Source organism: Micropterus dolomieu, linkage group LG18 (genome assembly GCF_021292245.1).
Source record: "Micropterus dolomieu isolate WLL.071019.BEF.003 ecotype Adirondacks linkage group LG18, ASM2129224v1, whole genome shotgun sequence".
Classification (NCBI taxonomy): domain Eukaryota; kingdom Metazoa; phylum Chordata; class Actinopteri; order Centrarchiformes; family Centrarchidae; genus Micropterus; species Micropterus dolomieu.
The window spans coordinates 11,213,023-11,235,592 of NC_060167.1; the positions used below are offsets into that span (position 1 = coordinate 11,213,023).

The 22,570-nt window shown below is 40.3% G+C and overlaps 2 protein-coding genes across 4 annotated transcripts in view; both read right to left on the reverse strand.

Annotated features, from left to right (window-relative positions):
* Positions 1-2,477, reverse strand: part of LOC123956675 (membrane-associated guanylate kinase, WW and PDZ domain-containing protein 3) — a 123,321-nt gene extending 120,844 nt beyond the window's left edge. For all 3 annotated transcript variants that reach the window (XM_046029036.1, XM_046029035.1, XM_046029038.1), the window contains exon 1: positions 1,573-2,477. In XM_046029036.1, coding sequence (XP_045884992.1) covers positions 1,573-1,879 — 307 coding nt within the window. In that variant the 5' untranslated portion in view covers positions 1,880-2,477. The remainder of the gene's footprint in view (positions 1-1,572) is intronic.
* Positions 2,478-4,502: 2,025 nt separating this feature from the next.
* lrig2 (leucine-rich repeats and immunoglobulin-like domains 2) lies at positions 4,503-22,257 on the reverse strand. The gene is made up of 18 exons (XM_046076577.1): positions 21,602-22,257; positions 20,327-20,401; positions 19,845-19,979; positions 19,264-19,407; positions 18,891-19,034; positions 18,426-18,569; positions 17,998-18,141; positions 16,505-16,585; positions 16,029-16,100; positions 15,750-15,818; positions 14,118-14,281; positions 13,161-13,472; positions 12,556-12,837; positions 11,687-12,127; positions 11,349-11,501; positions 10,761-10,901; positions 8,343-8,612; positions 4,503-7,580 (listed from the first exon to the last, which is right to left on the reverse strand). The coding sequence occupies exons 1-18, from the start codon at positions 21,787-21,789 to the stop codon at positions 7,348-7,350; spliced, it is 3,192 nt and encodes a 1,063-aa protein (XP_045932533.1). The 5' UTR covers positions 21,790-22,257; the 3' UTR covers positions 4,503-7,347.
* Between the last annotated feature and the right edge of the window lie 313 nt (positions 22,258-22,570).

Sequence of the window (22,570 nt, forward strand, 5' to 3'; positions counted from 1 at the left end):
GGGGGGGGGGGGGGGGGGGGGGGGGGGGGGGGGGGGGGGGGGGGGGGGGGGGGGGGGGGGGGGGGGGGGGGGGGGGGGGGGGGGGGGGGGGGGGGGGGGGGGGGGGGGGGGGGGGGGGGGGGGGGGGGGGGATTGTACTTGTTTCCAAACAGAATATATGATAACATATGACTAAAAAAAGAATATGGACATCTACAGCAGACTGGTACGGATGACAGTGAAGAAATAGGTGATGAGGAATTTTGCCATCCTTGCCACCTATTACTTCCCTGAGAGCAAAAAAAAGCCCCTGCGTGGGAGTTAAGCCTGGAGCCAAAGGCAAAGCAGATTTTCTCCCTATCTCCCTTTATGTCTCTCTCCCTATGCTTCTCTCTCTCCTCCGTTTCTTTGTGTGCCTCCCTCTCCCTCACTCTCTCATTCATCCATGCCCTTTATTAATCATCCTTGGTTAGTGGGGCACAGAGCAAGGCGTTAGGAGCTCTGGGGATTGTAGAGCCATGAAATACACAGACACGCAACTTCATGTGCATGCACACTAAGAGGTACCGGACTCATAAATCTAGGCAAACATTTTTCTTTTCATCTCTTGTTTGTTTAGAAAAGATATATAAAAAAAAATCAATACTATATTAATTTGAAAAATACAGGAAAACTCCTAGGAATGAACCACACACACACACACACACACACACACACACACACATCCAGCTCCAGCATACACTGTATGGCAATCTCCTTTACCCATAAACACACAACTGTAACTCCAGTACCAGTAAACCAATTCACCTGAGGACCTCAGCTTGGGTCAAAACCACTACAATACTACAGCAGCATCAACAAGATGGCACAGCTATTACACCTCATTATCTCAGTGTCTGGATGTTGCAGCCAGCGTCCTTGGACAGCTGGGCGATGAATGATGGTACAACGGGATACAACACAGCCAACCACTCCGGCTTCTGTGGCCAATGGGTAGAAGAGTAGTCTGAATAATGGAGCATGCGATTAGGCCTTATTTCTATGCATGCAAGTGCACTTAACCTAGGAGGCTCCAACTGGGCTACATGCCATTATTACCATTATCACTAGTCCATCTCCCTGAGAATGTGGTGAGAGAACTGGGCAATTAGATGTTATGGGACAGTAGCAGGTTGAAGGTAGAAGTCTGAGATAACCTTTAGGAAGTGGACAGGGATGTTGTGGTGGGTGCACAGATAAACTCACTTTATTCACATTTTTATTCTATTTTGCAATAGTTTAGTCAGCTTTAGCACATTTATAAAGTATATATCACAGGTAAACATATAAACCTATTGTAAGTTATATGAGGAGATAGTCTGTGAAGATACGTCTGTGCATTCATGTTTAAATATTTATTTAAGGATGTTTGTCTTGAGATGATCACAGACTGGCAGTAGTAAGTAGGCTACCAGTGTTTCTGTTGATCTCTACATTACCCGCGAGGGTTGCTGTGTTGTGTAGTGAATGCCAACATCCACAAATCAAAACGCTCCTCTGACAAACAGAGCTCAGGTGACAACAGGGTTGAGAACAGAAAGCAGGGGGACGCACCTGGTTTGACTGTCTTCAAGCGAATCGGCTCCCGAAAGTGGCGTATGACAGCCAGGGTGTCACGGTTTGTAAGTCCACTGACGGGCGTCCCGTTCACCTCCAGCAAAACGTCCCCGTAGTAGGGCAGCTTCCCGACGTGACACACCAGCACGTCCAGCTTCATCTGACCCAGGTGGGGGAACTGTCCCAGCTCTGCTCCTCCCAGGACCTCCACCACGGAACCAAAGTCCCCCAGGTTCCCCCATGATACCGCGCACTCCACCACTTTACTGGACCAGTGTTTCTTCTTCTTCAGTGTTCTAGACATGGTTACTCCCTTCTCGAACAACTAACGATCTAACTGGGTACAGTCGCCTCGGTTTGCTGATGTTAAATGAACGCGAAGTGACGCGGCCTAATAAACCTTCCTGAGTTATTCTCCCGACCTGCTGGGTATTTCATCGTCCTAACATTTAGCCGGCTGATTTTCACCGGTGAATCTGCCGCTGAGGTCTGTCATCCCACGGGGCTTGTGCTCCGGTGTGCTCACAGTTGCCTGTGTTGCAATAATTCCAAGCGCTCCTTGTGCGTAAAACAGAGGAGCTGATAGCGGCAAGATGGTTAAAAGGGAACAGTTCAGGTTTCGTGCTTTCCTTCGCTACTCTGGAACCATATCCGTGCTTTGCTTCGTCTCTGTAGAATCCTCCCGACGCCAAGTAGTCAAATCAAAATGTAAACAGAGAGTATTTTAGACTGTGGTGTGTCTGTCGCTGAAATGTACTGTCAACGAGAAATCCCTTATACCTGTGGGCAGGCTGAAGATCGACGGGCGGTGGCGATCACCGGTAGGCGGTTTATGCAGTTGAGATGCAGCCCACGGTGACCGACAGACACACACAGCTACAGGTTTGAACACACCTGGCACCGCCAAGAGAGACGTTGCCAACCTCCGAAACGCCCCTTTTACGCTCAGCGGTAGCAGTGTTTTCCAGACGCTTATGCTGGCTCCATCCTCCGGTGTGTTGTGGTACTAAATGAAGAAAACATACTGTATGAGTGATGATCACTGTAATTTATTGTCATTTTAGTCCCTGTCTAAAATGTATAACGTCCGTGTTTATCTGCATGTTTTACAATTTAGGCTGCGGGACAGACGTGAATATGAGGTAGAATAAGCAGAAAATAAAAGACTAACTATAAATACACGGAGCATGTAATCCTAATATCAAGCGAGCAAAACAAATTACACCTAATTAAGAGTGAATTTGCATAGAGTGTGGTGCTATTCTTGTGGAGGACGTTCCTGTTGAAGTGTCTCCACAGCGACACCTACTGACATAATCAGAGACATCCAAACTATTTACTGCTCTATTTCATGCCTTCCCAGAGGTCTCTGATTTAGCTACACTTGCATACATATACTGTACCTCCACGCTTGACTGAATTCAGCTGCTATTATCCACGCATGACCTATAGGGCGATGATTGAATTCACTTAATCATTATTTACCGATTATCTACAGCTTTGAGTTGCCACGTCTTTGTACACAATCTTTGCATCTACTGTTCACTATTTGTTAGTTGCTTTCTGGAGCTAGACAAGGTGTATGATTGTGTATGTGAAAAATAAACGTGATTTGTTTTGATTAGAGAAGGCTTGCAGTGGCCACAGTACTGTGTTCATGCACAACATCATCTTTTATGTAGGTCTAGAGCTGAAAATCTGACCTTTTATTCAAGGGGAAACTGTACTCCCACCTACATGCAAAGTCTACAAATTCCATGTCCTGGGAGCATACATTTTACATGCCCTCATTAATTTACATACAGATCTTTTGTCTTTAAATGCTTGTTTCATGACAAATGTTAGTGGAGCTTAATGAAAAATTCAAGATGACGCAACACGTAAGTGGTGTATAAGTGTAGCTTTGGAAGTTCATTAAACTCTATAAATGTCACTTCATCTCTGGAGATTACTGGTTGTGTTCTGCACAAACTTTGCAAGTTATAAATGATGCTTTTGCCAAAATCTCTCTAATACAGCATGATGGATTTTGACAATTTGGGCTTTCTGACTCACAGGACAATCATATGTCAGCACCATGTAGTGGAGCTAATTAACGTTATAACTGGAACACACCTTCTGTAGTATTTATGAAGCAGCAGTTGTTTCTGTTCTGTGTGATGAATTATAAGTCTGCATTTAAACACAGAGTTGCCGCCCTGGACATTGTGCTGAATAATTCATTGCCTTGTAGAGGATGATTAACAATGCTATCATGTCTTTGATGGGGACCGGGGATCCAAACAAACTGCAGACTTTAAAAGGCTGAACCACTGTCAGATTCAGCTCGTCTCCAAGGTTTCCTGTGATTCTACGGGATTAATGTAGGAGGGACTTAAAAAAATTAGGTCTTTTTTTCTTAACATCAAGACTGATGGTGGACTAACAGTTTTTTAAGGCCCATATTAGGTGGCTTTGTGTTGGCTTGACATGACTAAATCCAGATTATAATGGCTTGGCCTTTTAAACCATTCCATGGTGTGCCCAGAAATTATGTTGTGGTTCGTGCCTCTGGAATTACATGTAACCTAAATAAAATCCAGCAAGAACATTCTCTATTTTTTTCCTCATTAACACGACATTATTTTGATAAGCTATCAAACATTTTCTTTCATTTGGTCAAGCAAAAAGACCAAACATGTGCTTCTCCCAGCTTCAAAAGTGTAAGCGTTTCCATCCTTTTTCTGTATACATCATCGTAAATTCTTTATCTTTGGGTTTTGGACTAAACACCTTCAACATGTCACTGGACATGGAATCTGGGAAATTGTGATTAATTATTTTCTGACATTTTACAGACAAAATGACCAATCAAGAAATTAATCAACAGCTTTATCATTAATGAAAATAAAAGATGTGTTGAGGCAGACATGATTATGACCAAGAACCAATGTTCAGAATTCATGTTTAATGTTCGAGTAATTGCTACGTAACAAAAAGGCTTGTTAGACATGCTTTACAGAATGTACAGGTCCAAAACAAAGAAAAAAGGTCCAAAAATACTAATGAAAACAAAATTTCAAAAAAACAAAAAAAAAGCAGCATTGGATATTGCCAAAGCAGTTACTGCTAAACTTTGGTATAAAGTCATAAAGGACGTTCAGAGAATAAAATCATACAAATGCACATTATGTTTATGCTGTGTTGGCAGAAATTATGGAACAGTGAATCAATATAACCCCCCTCCCCCCTCCGGCATGTAGCTCCTTTAAGATTCCTTATCACTGCAAGTTTTCATTTAAATTTCTCCATCTTGGCAAACAGTCAAAAAACATCAAGAAACAACAAAAAAGCTGCTTCCACTGAAGCAAGGAGTGTGTCAAAATGCAAAAGAGACCCAGGTCTTGTCTTATAATACCAGTAGGTAATCAATAATCTGGGCAACACTAAATTCAGAGGAAAAGGCTTGGAATGTGTTTATCTGGCAAATCGAAGGAAAGCATGATTAACAAAATATGAAAAAATTTTTAACCAAAAGAGGGCAGGACATGTAGTTCATGTCTGTAAATACCACTGGGGGAGGTGGAGGGGTACCGCATTTGCTGCTTAACACACATGCAGTCAATTTTGAGTAATTATTGATTAAAAATAAAAATCATTTGTATGGCCATGTTACACTTTGTGACATGACATCAAAAACATGGCATCAAGCAACACCGTCGCACATTTTCACTGTAGATTAACTTTTAAGCATTATTGATTTTTAGTGTCTGAAATACTCTCGAACACTCAGTGTACCACTACAAAAGAGGGAGAAAAGGAACATGACAACTCCTTTTTTGGTCAAAAATCAAAGAGTAGAATGTAGCAGTGCTAATCATCAAAATAACAAAGTACAAAAACAAAAATAAACTTTCAAATATGTTGTCAGATGTAGCGTTGAAGAATGAGTATGATATACCCTCAATTGACAGTTTATTATCAGGTACACCTAGCTAAAACCATCTAATACAACAGTCGTGCAATAAATCCTACCATCACGAAATATAAATATGATGAAAATGTGCTGCACAAAATAACAACATCTGCCAGTATAATGCAATACAATTCAACACCACCACCACAAACTACATCCTCCAAAATGATCATACAGTTGAATACAATCCTATGTAAAAATGTTTTTCAACAAAAACTGTACATTATAACCTTCACAAAAGGTAGGATATATCGAAGGACTGCTCTTTCGACTGCATTGCTTTCAGCAAGGTGTACCTAATAAACTGGCAACAGAGTACAATTTGCTAAATATATTGGGCAAACATAAGCTTCTGAGTCACAAAAGTGCAATAATCAAGGCGATCTAACTTAAAAACTGACATTTGGAAACAGTACAGTTTGCTAAAGCTGGCAGCTGTCGGATTGCTGACTTTCAGTTATGAGGGAAATATCACCCACTTATTGAGAAAATGTGTTCTTCTTGTTACCTGAACCAACATGTAAAAACTTCAGGAGAATGCTGGGACAATAAAGGCTTAAAATGAATACGCTTAAAATTACTGCAGCTTATGTCTCAAACATCTCTGCAAATGGACTAGTAGGACATGGCGTTTAATAGATTACTAGCCTTATGTACAAATACATACATACATGAATAAAATAATACAATACATTCTCATTTGTCACAGTCCCAAGTGAAAACCTAGACTTGATCACTATCTACGGAAGGATCAGGAACTTTTTAAGATAAAACTGGGATGAAAAATCTTTTAAAATGGCATGCGCACTGCATAGTAAAGTTGGCCACCATTAAATTAAGTGCCTGCAAGGTATGACAAAAGGGAAAACAAATCAGTGCACACTGTATATATAAACCATAATGTCACCTGACCGGGGTTACTGAGAATGCTTGTTAAAAAGGCCATCCAATAAACAACCATAAGAAGATAGCCAGCAAAACCATGATTGTCACATGTGCAAAAAATTGTACGCCTTCTCTCCAAACTTATCTTTACGAAGACATTAAAAAAAAAAAAAAAGAAAAAAAATTTAAAAGGACAGAAACAAGATGAGATAATGATATAGGATATATTCATATATAGATTCATAATATATACCACAGTTTGGTGTCGAAGTCTCTGGGATTTGCATAACAGGATACCAGATAGCATAGTTTTGAGTCAGTCGGGATGGCTGTGGGAATTTGGGACATATGTTGAATGTTCTTTCCTATATTAAAACAACCACAAACTGCTGGTTAGGGAACTACATTTGTCCCGTGTTTAAACCCCACTTTCCCCTCCTTGGGAATAGGTGATTTGTAATTACTACCAAAGTCATGTAGCCAGCTCCAACAGGTGTCTGTACCAGGAATGATGAGACAAAACTGGCACTGAATTTCAGCCCCACAGCGGAAGGGACAGGGGAGAGAGAGCTTATAAATACTCCACCATGTCTTGGCATTTTCTCATGGCAGCATCCGACATGACTCTTTAAAGAATACATTCATAGCTTTCTCCAAAAAGAGAACAAAGAAGTGAGGAAGGATGTGGGAATAAGGGGTCCTGTGGAGGTGTCAAGGAGGAGGTCACTTTAATTACCGGCCCATTTCTCCATCTGACACGGCAGTCTTTCCACAGTGGAGACCGTTAGCATGTCCTCTTGAGTGAAAGGGGAATGTAAACATACAAGAGAGCATCTTTGGCAGAATGTAAGGAGTTTCTTTGGAGGTAGTGGGGGTAGGGGAGGTGCAGCAACAAGGTGTCAGAGGCAGAACGCGGGACGGAGTATAAGGACCTATGTGGGAGCAGAACGCTCCTGAGGGTTAGTCCTATTAGAGGCACTTCTGTGGTCCGGTGTGCATCGCCTGGGAAAGCTGTCCACCTCTGCTTCACTCTGTTCCTCTGCCCTGTCAGCAGTGGAAGTCAGAGGAGGTGTCCTGTGTACAGTCACTGGGTGCTGGGATGGACCTGGTTGGTGTTTTGAGGACGGATCTTCCCCTTCTCCCCAGAAGGACCTGCTAAGAAAATCTGCAAAGAGAGTAAAATACAAACACTCAGACACTGGCACCATTTTAAATGTGAGCATTTGCTGCTTTTCTCTGTTTTATATCTGTGTATCCCAAATGAGAGTACTGGCAGGACAAAACAAGCAACGTGTTCCTATACACTGTCTGTCTGTACATGTGACTGATATTTTAAAGAATAAACACTTAATAAAAAGTAATTGATAGATTAATTGGCGGTGAAAATTATCATTTTGCAAGTCTATAGTTTTAGATTTTGGATAAACATTTAAGTAGCTAATTTAGTTTGTTTACATGTTAGCCAAGCTTTTCAACTTTTACTTTCCTTGCATAATCTCAAATAATATAATGTTAGATGGAGCCTGCTAGTACTTTGATTACCTGAACAACCTTCTAACCTAAAAAGCTTCTATGTATCTAAAAAGATTATATCTGGAAGATCAATATCTCTAATAAATACAATCTTATAGATTTACCAGTTCACTGGGAAATCTCTAACCTGTAAAATTCTACCTTCAGTATATCAACAACCTTACTGTTTATACTGTATTTCAAGGCAAGCTAAAAGCAAACTTGCCTGAGCAGCTGCAAGAGTTATAACAGCCACAAAGAGAAGAGGGAAATGTTTTCAGTAGCTACGGGGTGGTGAAATTCAACGTTTTACCCACATGCACATTAGTAGATAGGACATGATAGTTTGCTTCTTGACAAAGGATGGTGTCCACCATATCAGAAAGGTAAAACTGGAATTTGTTTCTAGTCTCACCGTTGGTGTAGTGCTCCGGGGGAGTGTGGCTGTTCAACCTTTTGTCATGTGAGGTGAGAAAGTTGGAGGAGTCCTGGTTGCTAATAAGGCTCTCCAGTGCAGTGTCTTTGTGCTGGGCATGCTCAATGAAGCCGTCCTTCAGGCCGGGTGGAGTCTTGTCCAGTGGATCATCCTCCCCAAGGTAGGCGTAGGGGCAGTACTCCCGTGTACGAGAGTAGATGTTGGCATTGTCGTAGCAGTCGGAGCAGATGACCACGGGGCCTGCACCACCTGACAAAGAAGAATAAGGATCTTGTGTGTGAAAGTGTTACTTTCCCTTTGTTTGCAGTTTGTTTTTTAAGCCTGATGCAGACTATGGTTTCATTTAGAGATTGGGTGTGATTCATGCTGACAGTGATTGGGAAAAGCAGGCCTCTCGCGTACACTTCATCACCTGACTACTGACAATTATTCTCACAAGTACCAACATTTATTATATGTGATACAATCATAATCTGTATAAATGTTCAAAATTCATGACTTTTATTTTCATTTTCTATTTCAAACTCTTGGGGATCTTCATACAAAACATACTTAAAAGATCATTTCTGTTACAACCGACCTGTTATGTAGTAGGTAAGTGTCTATAATTTTGTTTCTCCTCCTCTTTTTAAATATATTTCAGTATTTCAGATGTTTAAATTGTCTGCTCTTTTATTTTTTTATTTTGTAAAAGGTACTTTGAGCTGCTTTTTGTGTATACAAAAAGGTGCCACATAAATAACAACTTATTATCAGACGTGTGTGTTTTGTGCCCATTAGGGGTTCATCATCATATGCATTTATGCTGGTACTGCTGCCACTGCAACTACTACAATCCTGACCTGATTATTTAGAGTATACATTTTATGTTATCTAATTTACTCATATGTTATTATATGAAAATATAGGGCTGCACGATTTGGAGAAAAAGATCTTCTGCGATTACTGTGGACAATGTTGCGATTCGATTATTATTGAACAAATGGTACTCTGAGTCTGCTTACTTAATTATCAAGGAATGCACAAAATACTGACATTTTGAAATGTGTATTTCTCAACTTGAACAAAGTTAAACAATATTTATAACAATAACAAGTAAAACAGATGTAAAACAGAACAAGAGGAGCGTGTTGCTCTACGAAGAAAGGCTAGAAGGAGCAAATATTGGCACACTGGCACCGGCTCAATGTACATCTGTCTAATGCAGTCTCTATCCATAACCTGGAGGAGGAACTGTACAGGAGTGTATTAAATAAAGAAAATAATGTTTAGTTAACAGTATACTGTTAGTATAACAATAATATACTACATTCATTATAATTTCATATAATAGTATACTATTTTACCACTAGTTGAATATTAAATCCAGTTACAGCTGGTTAATTTCTGTGGGTTGTTTTTATTTACTTAAGAAAACAAAAAGGCTCTACATCGGTCTATAATTTGTTAATGCTAAGTACTAACTTGCCAATAATCATATTGTTCAATATTTAATGATTTGCTGTAGCATATCAATCTTTTTTAATGTCCCGCCCCATCCAGGTTGTGACTTCTATAAAGTACTTACATAGCATGTCAGATCTGTGAAAAGTTGAACATGTTGAATAACAAAATGCACTGATACACTAACGTCAATTGGCCAGCGAGCCAAACTCAAACCTTCTTTATGTTTTCTTCGGTCTGATTATGTCACAGCGACCGGAGCGGCGGCATTTCTCTTGGTGATCTGGTGGCGAGTCCGACTATGTTTTGAACGATTAGTGGCGGAGCGGGGAGAGGCTTAGAGTAGGTTGTTGTCTTAAAAGTTACTGGCACACTGCTCGTAAATAATTTTTCCTCATTGCAAGTAGGCTTATCCGTTTGTAGAGGTACATGCAAGAGCCCGGTGTGGGCGGAGATAATGAGCAGACTGCAGCAGACACAGAGAAGAGAACGTCACACACACATTTTGTTTTATTAAATAGCACACTTTTGCGGTTATGTAATTGCACATGACAACACCGCGACTGCAATTAGATTAATTGTGCAGCCCTATTAAAATAAAAATATATACACAGGTACTCTATGAAAAGATCTTCAATCCGATTACATTCATCTACATAATAACAAGATAAGTTACAAGAACCAGTGAAGAGCATAGATATAGTCGTTTCAAAATCCATTTGATATGAAAAAAAACAAAACAACGAATGCTAAAAAAAAAAAAAAAAAAAACCCTAATCATTTATAATAAATTTTAAAAAACCTAATAACCCTGTAAATAATATTATAAATATTACAGTGTAGACCTGCTCTATATAAAAAGGTGCCCTGAGATAACCATTGTTATGATTTAGCGCTATATAAATAAAATTGCTGAAACTGAATTAACCGCTTATGTGTACAGATGACACTAACCTGTGGGAACTCCAGACAGTCCCTCACGGGGGTCTCCAGGGTGGAAGCTGCTACGTCCAGTGAACAGAGAGCCCACCCTGCAGTGCAGCATGCCGTTCCCCTCAGTTTCCACCTCGCTGCCTGTGTCTCCATAACACACACCTTGGACATACATGATAATTAGTCATTGTCTCATTCCAGAAAAATCAATCAAATCAAAAGTCATTATACTGTTAACTAATAAATCATTGACTACCATAGGAACACCATCACTACATTTTGTTAAATTATTGGAATATTAAACTGCCCTAAAACAAGAAAAGCACAGTTTACATCTTTATATGAATATTAAAGGGACGTTTTTAGGAAGTGTTTCTTGAGTTCCAACTACAGGAGGCACAAATGTTGTTTTTTGCTGATGTAAAGTGTGTGCAGTGACAAATAACCTTTTATGTGCAGTTCATAGACGATTACTATTTTAACTGTGTGCTTATCCAGATCACAAGAAAACAAAGTAAAAATAATATCATCCATGGCGCTGAGACAAAATGTTTGTGTTTAGAGTCCAACATGGTGGCATTCACCAAATCTAAAAGGAAGATTACTCACCATCTGTGCCCTTATGGACATATCCATTGGAGAGAGGAGGCATGAGCTGCTGGTGGCTGCCAGCCTCAGAGTTACTATAGCCTTCCTGAGGCTCTGACAAAGTACCCTGAGAGGACAGGTAGCTGGGGATGTCTGCTGGCAAATTCATCTCATCTGGAACAGACAGAGATATTCTGTTACACGACACTGAGTTCTGTGAAACAGTGTTGTCCTCACAACAAAGTGCCTTCCCCATAGAAACATTTCATGTTTCCAAACAGCCATCCCTACTGGGTGAAGCTTCAAAGAAGGCACATTTATTTTTCAATCACAGATAGCTATGCGCCTCAGCTGCTGACCTGTGTTGGTGATGCTGTAGTCCTCGCTCTTCCTGCGCATGTGATAGATGACAATGACCCATACCAGAGAGGTTCCAACCACACAACACACCACCACAATCACCACAATGCCCACAGTGGTCCAGCCATCCTGGTCATATCCTGTGACGGTATCACAGTTTGGTGATGGCGAAACGCTCAGGTAGATGTGGCCACGTTCTGTTCCCAGAGTGTTAGACATTATGCAGGTGTATTTCCCAGCATCAGCAGGACCGGCATCAACTATGATAAGGAGCTGGTTGGCTGCAGCAAAGAAGTGGCGCTCAGTGAGCACCAGAGGCCCGTCATCTTTGGTCCAGTTGAGACGAGGGGCGGGGCTGCCTCCAGCTATACACTGAAGCACGGCAGTTTCACCACGGGCCACGGTTCTGTCTTCCAGCGGCCGCATGAAGGATGGAGTTTCTGGAAGAGAAGAGGATTGATTTTTGATTTAATAAGGATTATCCCAGTGGCATTTGTGTCAAACTGTTCAGATGGATGTGTATGGTATGTATGTAGAGTTTATGCCTTGATCAAAAACTTTGACAAAGTAATTGATTTCTAGCACATAGCTTAAATCAAATCTCAGAAGCAAAGTTATCAAGAAAAAAGTGATCTAATGGTTGTGTCAGAGGCGTGCCATATAGCCAGGTTTCAGTATTCTCCATGGTCATGGTATAACAAGGTTTGTGTTTACATCATTACTAAAAACTGCCATGGAGGAAATACAAAAACAAGGGTGTGCACTGACAGACATAAATGAGTGGCCAATTTAAGCAGAGTGACTCAGCTGAAATGACCCAGCAGTAAACCATTAGTAACATGCTCTGCTAATCAGGTGGGTGACTCACCCAGGACGGTGAGAGTAGCATTTGCAGACAGGCTGCCAGCTGCATTTTGTGCTGTGCAGCTGTATACTCCCATGTCTTCTGTCTTCACGTTCGCAATGAAGAAGATGTCATCATCTGGCATCACATGCATCCTGCGCTCTCGGGCAGCAGGGAAGTCAGTGCCCCCATCCTTCTGCCAAGCAATCTGGGGTGATGGATGGCCTTCAGCAGCACACTCTAGCCTGGCCATGGTACCAGTTCGAATCGTCAAATCCATGGGAGTCTTAAGAAAGGATGGCAGCTCTGAAAGATAGAGGGCCAAAAGTGAAGGTGTGGACAAAGAAGTGGAGACTTCTGTATCAGACTGGGATCAAGCAGCAGATGCAAATATGTTTCTTGGCAGTTACTGCATTGTCCACTGATTAAGGACACAAGCATACCAAACAAAGAATAAATTATGTATAAGAAACATTTCTCACTGCTCTACCAGAACTCAGTGTATAGTTTATTGGCAAGACCAGCGCCTTATAGCTTAAAGAAAGTGAAAGACTGCAGAGCAAGAGAAAAATATATGCCCCACTGACAATCATCAATCACGTTCTTTGAAAAAGGGCAAACATCCTCACCATTGACGGTAAGCTTGGCCCTGTTGGAGTAGTTGGAGCCAAAGTGATTGGAGACCACACACTGATAGCGGCCCTCATCAGTAAAGTTGACATTAAGTAGATGAAGCACAGTGGTGTAAATCAGCTCTCCCTCCTGGTACCGGGCGTAGTTTTGCACTTCTGCATCATATAGCACCTCCCCATCCTTCCGCCATGCTGTGGTCATTGGCGAATCGCTGCTGCTAGACGCAATGCAGCTCAGAGTCACGTTGTTCCCCCGCAGTGCCACAGACGTCTCTGGGTGAGTTGTGATCTGAGGCTTTGGGAAATCATCTGTGGAGGAGCAGGGACCGAAAGTGTAAATTCCAAGTTAGAAACTCCATATTTTTGCAACACACCTCTTAAATGATATGTAAGATATCAGTTGGCATTCAAAACCAATTCAGGAAGGGTAACATGGTGGTAAGCTTGGTCAGGTCAACAGTATTACCCAAACTGTAACAGACATTTTGTGCAACTGTTTATAAAACTGAAGTTTATGGAAAAACTTACATAACTTCGACAGTAAAATAATGCAATTTTATTGTAAAATATATATAATAATAGTAAATGGACTGAACTTATATAGTGCCTTTTTAGTCCCCTGACCAGTCAAAGCCCTATACACTACATGTCACCCATTCACACATTCTGATGGCAGTAGCCACGCATGGTGCCAACTGCTCATCAGAAGGGAACTAACACTGACACCCACCGATGGTATAACCGTTGGGAGCAATTTGGGGTTCTCCTGAGCCACAGCCACCAATAATAGATTTCATTTTGTAAAAACATCCAGAAATGAAAAATCTATCTTCCCTAGCTTATACCAACAGACATTTTCTACTGTGCTCACTGAACAGTACCTATATTGGATTAGTTTAGAAACAGTATAAAAAAAAAAAATATTAAAAAAAAAAAAAAAAGAGTGGTACTGACCACAAACAAACTCTTCCGGGCTGATGGACAGGACGTTACGACCAAGAAGGCTGGCAGGGTGAGCACAGACAGCAGAGACAGACTGCTGAAACTGGCTGTCGGTCAGCCAAGACCCCAGCCACTGCATATGGCAGTCACACAGCAGGCTGCTTGTGTTCAAGACACTGTGAACAGAAAGGCAGAGAAGGGAAAGTGAGATGAGTCATTGTAAAATTAGTTGGAATTATCAAACTACTGTAGAAATAAAAAGGATGGAGATGAACAAAAATGAATATGAATGTGATTTTCAGGATATGTTTGTGGGCATTTCAGAAAGTGATTTTGACAAAGTCCTTATAGGCAAGTCATGCCACCCGGCCGCCATCTGGGCTATGCCTCCGGGCAGCTATAGGACTAACAAGACCAGGCTCCTTTCTGAATGAATGGGGAGTGAGCCAGAACTGCACTTTCACTGGTCACCAGGACATAAAACCTACATGACTAGAAATCAGCAGTAAAATCTGATAAAAATCGCTGAAATAGTTTGAAAGCTTTGCCCCAAAATAAGGTTTAAAAAGTGTTATTTCCCTTACGTCAGTGTAACCACATGATTGGCTGAAATATGATTCCCGCTTTGGCTGTTAAAAGCAGACGACTGGCTTTCTAGCAGGAGGAGCAGGATAACCGCCATCTTTGCTGTTACAGGCTTTCCCCATAGAGTTGTATTGAGGATGTGATTGAGTGGCAATTTCTTGAAATTAAGGTTCAATTTACCTGAATAATTTAAAGAATAACATTATGTCATACTGTGTATTATTGTTAACAAACAATAGCCATATAAAACCATTGTGAATGAAAAAAAAATCATCTAGAAAAGGGCCCATTTAATAATCTTGAAATCATTACCACTAATCAAATCACACACCAGGGTTATCATTTCCAAACGAGTCAGCCATGGGAACCGAATAACAGGTGTGAAATCCACCTTTAAATGATCTTAATCAAGACAGGAAAACTGATTCATTGCCGCCAGAACCATGTTTTAATACACTTTATCTTAAAATAAATCTTAATTACAAGGGTGTTGTCATTATGTTCCTCTATTTAACTTAGGCAAACAAACTTTATCCACTCGCCAAGCAAATAGTGCTATATTCTATTAAAGCAGCAGGCTAATTAAAACAGGATATGACTACTGTCATGAAACATGTTCTGAGTTTGACAGCTGCTGGGGCATTTTGTTAGCTACTGCTCGAGAGACACTCCTAAAATGGGCTGATCAAAACCACAAAAAGGCAAGAGATTTAACATTTCCTCTGTCTTTCCTCACATGAGGGACAGCTGTCCTATCCAAGCAAGTCAAGTCAAGTCCTATACAAGTAAGACAACAATGTAATTTCAGACATCTTTACCGAAAAAAGAGAGGTGAAAGCCTCAAAAAGTAAAGTTACAGTAAACCTTATTCATCAATTACTAAAGCTAGCCAATATAAATGCTAATCATGTCCTTTAATTGCATCGTTAACGTGATCATAACACATTTTCAATGAAAGCAGTAATGATAAATCAGTCAAAGAAACAATTTTACTCTTGGGGACAGCCGGATTCCAAATGTGCTTATGACACCTGTAAGATTAATTTGGTGTGTACTCACAACACTTTGAGCTTCATATGGGACAACGCCTCGGGGTGTATCGACATGATGCCATTTTTGCTGAGGTCCCTGTAGAGGGACAGAAATATGGATTAGACACACCTACGATGATGTTTTTATCAAAATAGCATCCCATTTCACAAGCATAAGACAACAACAACAGTACAGTGGTAATATAAGCCTTCTGCTAACTTTAATCATTTGACAGTAACAACAGATCCTTCTGAGATGCAAGTATAACTGTGTGGACAAACAGGAATGTGCAGTGGCTTTACTCACAGGTGCTCCAGCTCCTCCAGGCCCTCGAACGCTTTCTTAGTGATTGATTTGATTGTGTTCCGCTGTAGGATTCTGGAAAATAAAAATATTTCCTATGTTCAGCAAGCAGTTGCCACAAAACCTGCTCCTGGGTGAAGATTGTACTGCACGCTGGAGGCACTGTGTCAGTAGCTTTTGCTAAGGCTAAATTCACACATTTGACCAGCCTTTCAGTGCAAGCTAGAACAAATCTGAGGAACAATTTCACAGCAAAATAAAACCTGTAATGTACAAACAGACCCATATGAATAGAGCTTCATATTACCAAGAAATACTGCTCACCAGTAAAGTAGCGTACAGCCAAATCTCTGGAACACTGATAGAAGGTGCATCTCAAATTCTCTATCTAAATATTTTACAAACATGCCCCATATATTAAAATCAAAATCTGTCAATATTCCCATCTATCTATAGGTGTACATTCTGAGTGTCCTCACAGTGTGTTCAGCTTCTTCATTCCATCAAACAAACCAATGGAGTCTTCAATGGCCCAGGAGATTTCATTATTGCGGATATCTCTGAAAAACAAATAGTCACATTTTAGTTATTACACACACTCTACATAGACCGGAGATGTAATTACTCCTCCTGTAATTAGTTCTTTTTTTTTTTTAAAGACCAGAGGGAGAGCACTTTATCTCCACTGTGGTTGTCAGTGGCAGTGACTCTTAGTCAGGACACTAACAATGTGAGACACCATACTTCCACAGCATGTCACAGTTTGCTGCCTCTGCTGTTCTGATGAGAGGAAATTAATTGGCTGTTTAGCACTGGGACTGTTTATATTTCCACTGGAAACCCAGAGAAGCATTGTGTTTACAGGATGGGTCATGGGCTCTTATTTTTTCCCCCTCATGCCTGGCTACCTCTGAAAGAACTTCAGTACTTCCCAATTCCCCTCTCCCATGAAAGCTCCCGGGATGGTCAACCTACCAAATATGACCCCTTTCTTAAGCTCAGTGGCTTAAGTGGAACACTGAGTGGAAAAATAATGAGTTCACAACTTCCTTTCTTCTCAGCACTTCTTACCTCACAGTCAGATATAGATATATGAAAAAGACATACTTGCTCATCTCTGACATTCTTGTACCATTTTTGATGGTAATGTATTTTGTGCCACTGAAAGGGGGTGTATAAATGTAGGAGGACATTAGTGTAACGGACAACTACCATTAACTTGATGAACAGAGCAGTCCACAATATTTAATAATATTCATCATCTAAGAAAGAATATCCCGATTTCTCCCCCTGACAAAGTCAGCTGTTGTGTTATTTGTTGTTATAATCAGCCCACTGGAATGTTGAGCATATTATATGCCAATATTATTTCATCCCTGCTGAAATATGAAATAATAAAAAGCAAACAAACTCAAATCCTAGACACGAAGAAGTCTTGTTCCAAAATATTGGAGACCAGTCTCTTGCATGCATTTGCGCAGGGTAATAAAGACCCCAACACATTAAAATTTCAAGTGCAACATCTACGCTTGTTTCCGCTATAAGTGAGCAGCACTGTCCCATGGGTTTTTTACATTTTAACTCATTTAAAATCAGCATAATGCCCACAGTGAATGGCAGGACGGAGGACACAAAACCAAGAGAACAGGATACCTATGGTAATTACACATTGGACGGTTGGATCTATGACTAATGACAAGCAGGATTAACAAAGACTACATTGGAGGATGCAATTAGTGGCAATTTCTACAGTTATTTCTCAAACTACCTAGGATTACTTGGGAAAAGTTTTCAAGACAGGACGAGAACTACACACAGAGTGAAACAAACAAACCTACTCTAGTCAGCAGCCTTCATAAGAATGCACAGAGCCAAGAACGAGTTGGGTCTGGGTTATAGTTTGCATTCTAAACTTAATTACACTCAAATCAAATAGGTAAAATATTTTAGACTGATCAGAAAAAGCACTTACAGGGTGCGTAGACTTGCCAGGCCACTGAACACTCCCTCTCCCAAATGGCTGATGGAGTTTTCTCCCAGGTTCAGGCTCTCCAGGAGACCTAAACCAACAAAAGCTGTCTCTTCAAGTCTAGTCAGATGATTGAAGGACAAGTCTCTGCACAAAACAACCACAAATATGCTGAAGATTAGTTCAAACAGTTTTCAGATGAACAGCAGTTCTGTGTGTCAATGTGGCTGGAAATTTCCAAAACAAATTGTTAAAAACATATCCAGTCCATCCAGTCAATAGAGCACTGAATCAGCTCCAGACCCAACAGTACTGCAGCAAGATAACAGTAACTCCTCTGAGCACACAGAATACATTTAAAAGCCCAGGGCTGATGAAAGAAAGTATGGACTCTTAGCTGTATGGGGATTTTGATGAAGGAACACACTCACAGTTCCTCCAGCTTTTGGCAAAACTCCCAGGCGTCTGGTCGGATGATGCCCACGGTATTCTGGCTGACCCGCAGAACCCGCAACATGCGCAGACCATATAGCCAACCTTTGTTGACCTCAGTTAAGTTGTTGTGCTCCATCTCTCTGAGACACAGATAACAAAATGGCATTAATAAAAACATCCGTCATTACAAAACTGATTTGTGTTTATGTCCTATCTGCTAGAGAGATCATGGCCAACATGACCAGTACACATTTCACAACAGATGCAGAGATTTGTTTCTGAAAAAAAAAAACAGAATAAGTTATGTTTTATTCCTGCTCCCCACTTATCTTAATGCATTTACAGACCTCTTTATAGCTATTGTAAAGGTTTTACAGTTCCACAACTGCTGATGAACATGCTGTTAAATAGCACTTTAAAGTGTTTATAACACTGTCCTCTGTTTATAACACTGTCCTCACAGTTCTTCAATGTTGTTAAGCCCAAAAAAGGCGCCATCCATGAGCTTAGTGATGCCGTTCCTCTGCATCTTCAGTGACCTCAGTGAGTCCATCCCTTTGAATGTCAGGCTGTCCACTATCTTGATCTTGTTACGCTTCATTTCACTGCAATGAGAGTAAGCATAAGTTTTCTTCCACCAAAAACAAACAAAAATAATAATAAAAAACACACACAAAGAGCCATTATTATTATTAAATTTGATTTACAGTAAATTCAGCCAATTACCTAACCCTGACTTGCTGCAAAATAATTTAAAACAGTTTTGTCTACCAACAGATCAATTTTTAACTAATGATTTTCACTTTGCACCATAAAGATTTGCACAATACTTACAGGAACTGAAGCTGTGGAAGTTTGAAGACTTTCGATGGCAGCACAGCTAATCTGTTTCTGTTCAGCTTCAGCACCAGCAGGGAGCTGGAGATGTTTTCAAAGCAGCCAGGCTCGAGGACGCTGATCTTGTTATTACTCAAATTCCTATGAGATAAAAGAGCAGAAACATTGGAGCCCAAAAGAAGACTGTTTGCTCTGCAGTTAAACTTATTGTGTACATGAATCAGGTTTCTTTAGAGAAACCTTGAAAAGCGTGCTTGAAATATCTTGCACTGTATCGCACTGCTCTGCTTTAATATCTGCTCTGTAAAACTTGCTATGTCATCTTAGTGTCGTATTAAACAAAGCCCACCTTTGTAATTACAGAACATTAGATTACATCCTTAACATTTTCTATTATTAAAATAAAATATTTGTTATACATTTTGTCATCTTGGCAGATATATAGAGTAGTGCTCCCTAGTTTTAGTTTATTTCAAACTGTATTGTCAGGCTATTTAGTAGATGATTTACCTTCTTATCTTCCTTAAGGGGAAAAAGGTTAGATCAAGATGATTTTTAACTAAGCAGTATTTGCTTACATATATTTCAGCTGCATGAAGGGGAAGGATCCAACTTTGAGCTCAGAGATGGAGTTGGACGTCAGGTCCAGTGTCTCCAAGGAAACATAGGGCTGCAGCTGATGCATCAACAGCTCTGAGATCCGATTGTGAACTCTGAATCATATAAAACACTATCATTCAGAAATTTATTTTCAGACAGATAACATGGTATCAGTATACAAGACTTCAAAAGCTATTAATTATATATATATATATATAAAATGTTTCACAAAGTCATTTTTGTCTTTGGTGGAAACGTTAAGAAAACAGATCACACCAAATGGCATGTGATGTCATTCATAAACTGAAAGCAGTTCAAACTAATATAAGAATCTAAAGTCATTAGACAGTACAGACAAACACTGTCTGTCTTTAACATAAATAAGGTCTAGCTTTACATTAAGAAATACAAAGCCAGTGACAGGAGAGGCAGGAAAACCTGAAGGGGATTCTATACTTACAATGACAGTGAGGTGATATTTGAGGAAACATCTCCAAGAAAGGGAAGAACAGTCAGCTCATTGTGATTCATGGTGCTGAAATGAATTCCAACCTATCATTAATATCATGTTAAAAAGAACGTTGCAAAAAAAATCTGCTGATTGAAATGGAAAAAACATCAAATTTTACCTCCTTTGTATTAGTCAGATCGTGTATTGTCTACCCCTTCCCAAACGCACTACAAATTCTGAGAAATTTACTCAGATCCACAACAGCTTCATACTTCCATTCAGTTGCCAGTTTATTAGCTACACCCAGCTAAAACTACTGAACTTCAATACAACAACAGCAGCAACAAATCTACCATCATGAAGATTATAATGTTTTGTGGAGAAGGGATGATTAACTCATTTTGGAGGCTGAAGGTGTTTCTGTTATTTTGTATTATAATTAATAAAGTTAGACTAAATAGTGAAAATCAGTGGTTCTCAAACTTTTTCACATCAAGGACTCCTAAACTGACACAAATTAGACCATGGACCCCCATTTGATAAGATTTTGTCCGAGGGTTGGCCATCTCATAGGATTTTTGCTTTTAAATGTTTTAGAACAGAAAATGTATGAAACCCATGACTAAAATAGTCATACTTTCTGTCATTGTGTTACTTATGGATAGAATTTTAGTGAAAATAAAATTGTTCCCCTTTTTGCCGGGGATCCCCTGGAGGCCCCTCAACGACCCCTGGTAGTCCCCGGACCCCACTTTGAGAACCACTTTTGTAAATAATGCAATACCAAATGAACTGCACCAGAAAGTACACCTTCCAAAGAGACCCTAAATGTGAGTTAACATCTCTGGGCTCGTTTCAACAAAACCTGAACATTATAACATCCTTAAAAGGTAGGCAGGGCTGTTGTATTTGACTGCACTGGTTTTATGAGTGTAAAAACTGCGTGTAAATGCTGTTCACATCTATCTTTATTTATTCAGTCAATTTACACAGTGACTGGACAAATTAATTTAAATGTGATTGTCGTTCTTTAAAAAAAAATCCCCGATTGTCTTCCTAATTAAAATTTTTAAAAATGCATTTAACGTTAGTCCAAAACCAAACCAAATCACAGACAAACATCTCCAGGTAAAATGTTATTAAGTGTGGGTCAAGTGTGTAAATGCATCTAAGTGGGGTTTCTTGGTATGTTATGGTGCACCCCTAGGTTGATCAACAAATCAGTTCTGTGGAATCAGTACAGGACTAACTTCAACACATCTTCGTCTAAACGATTTTACTTACACTTGAGTTATCCCATCTGGTGGGTCACTGGGAGCCGTCGATAGCCTTTTCCTGTTGCAGTCCAGAATACGGACCTCATCGTGTCCTTTATAACACGAGCAAGGAGCAGGACAAGACCCAAGAGCCCAGCCACTCAAAGTCAACAGCATGAAGACAAGGGCCGAAGGAATGAACCAACCTTCCGCCATTTTAAATGACTTCCTACCGAAGGCTACGTAGCTACGTGGCTAACTCGCTAAACTGGCACGTTAACAGTTACAAAATTACCACGAGATTGTCCCTGAAATCTGATATCAGTCAAACGAACACATATTTCTGGCGTACATTTCATGGCTCCAGGCGGAACTGTAAAATACAGTTTTTTCCCAACTTGTGTGAGGCATCCCAACAGAGATTTCTCCTCTTCTTCCCAATGCCTGGAATTCCTGACGCTCCCCCCGAAATGGCTAATGCTAGCTCACTGCCGAGCTGATTTGGTCCCGCAAATACACTACTGTTTAACAGACGGCAACGGTTATCTTCCACAGTTGCTTTTGATTGTGAAACATTATCCTTGCTCAGGCCGACTGTTAACGATTAACAAACAATAATTTTCTCCGTCTTTCTGTCCCGAAAGAACAACAAAGCCCCTTGAGTTGATGACATAGGATATCTTACACCCCGCCCCTTTCCAGCAAGTTTCCAGTCATTCTACTGGTTCGTGCTTAAGCTTGTCAAACATTTGCATCGATTTGATTGGATCTCGGTCCAATGTGTTTTTGTGGTAGCCTTTACTGTACACAAAAAAGTTTTAGAATTAGTATTTCACATTTAGTTGCTGCTGTTGGTGGTAATTTCCTCTTTATGCCTTTTGAGAGTTTTTTCTTATTAAATAACATAGTAATTCATTGATTGTGTAGTGTTACTCCTGAGGACAAACTGGGGTTTTATTTTCAGCAAGCGGAGCAGTGTGACCATATTTTAATAAGG

Coding starts and splice junctions, on each gene's coding strand:
- lrig2 (XM_046076577.1), bottom strand. CDS start 21,789: ATGGCGGAAGGTTGGTTCATTCCTTCGGCCCTTGTCTTCATGCTGTTG. Junction 18,570..18,890: donor CTTAACAACATTGAAGAACT/GTGAGGACAGTG, acceptor TCTGTGTCTCAG/AGAGATGGAGCACAACAACT. Junction 18,142..18,425: donor TGCCAAAAGCTGGAGGAACT/GTGAGTGTGTTC, acceptor TGTTTTGTGCAG/AGACTTGTCCTTCAATCATC.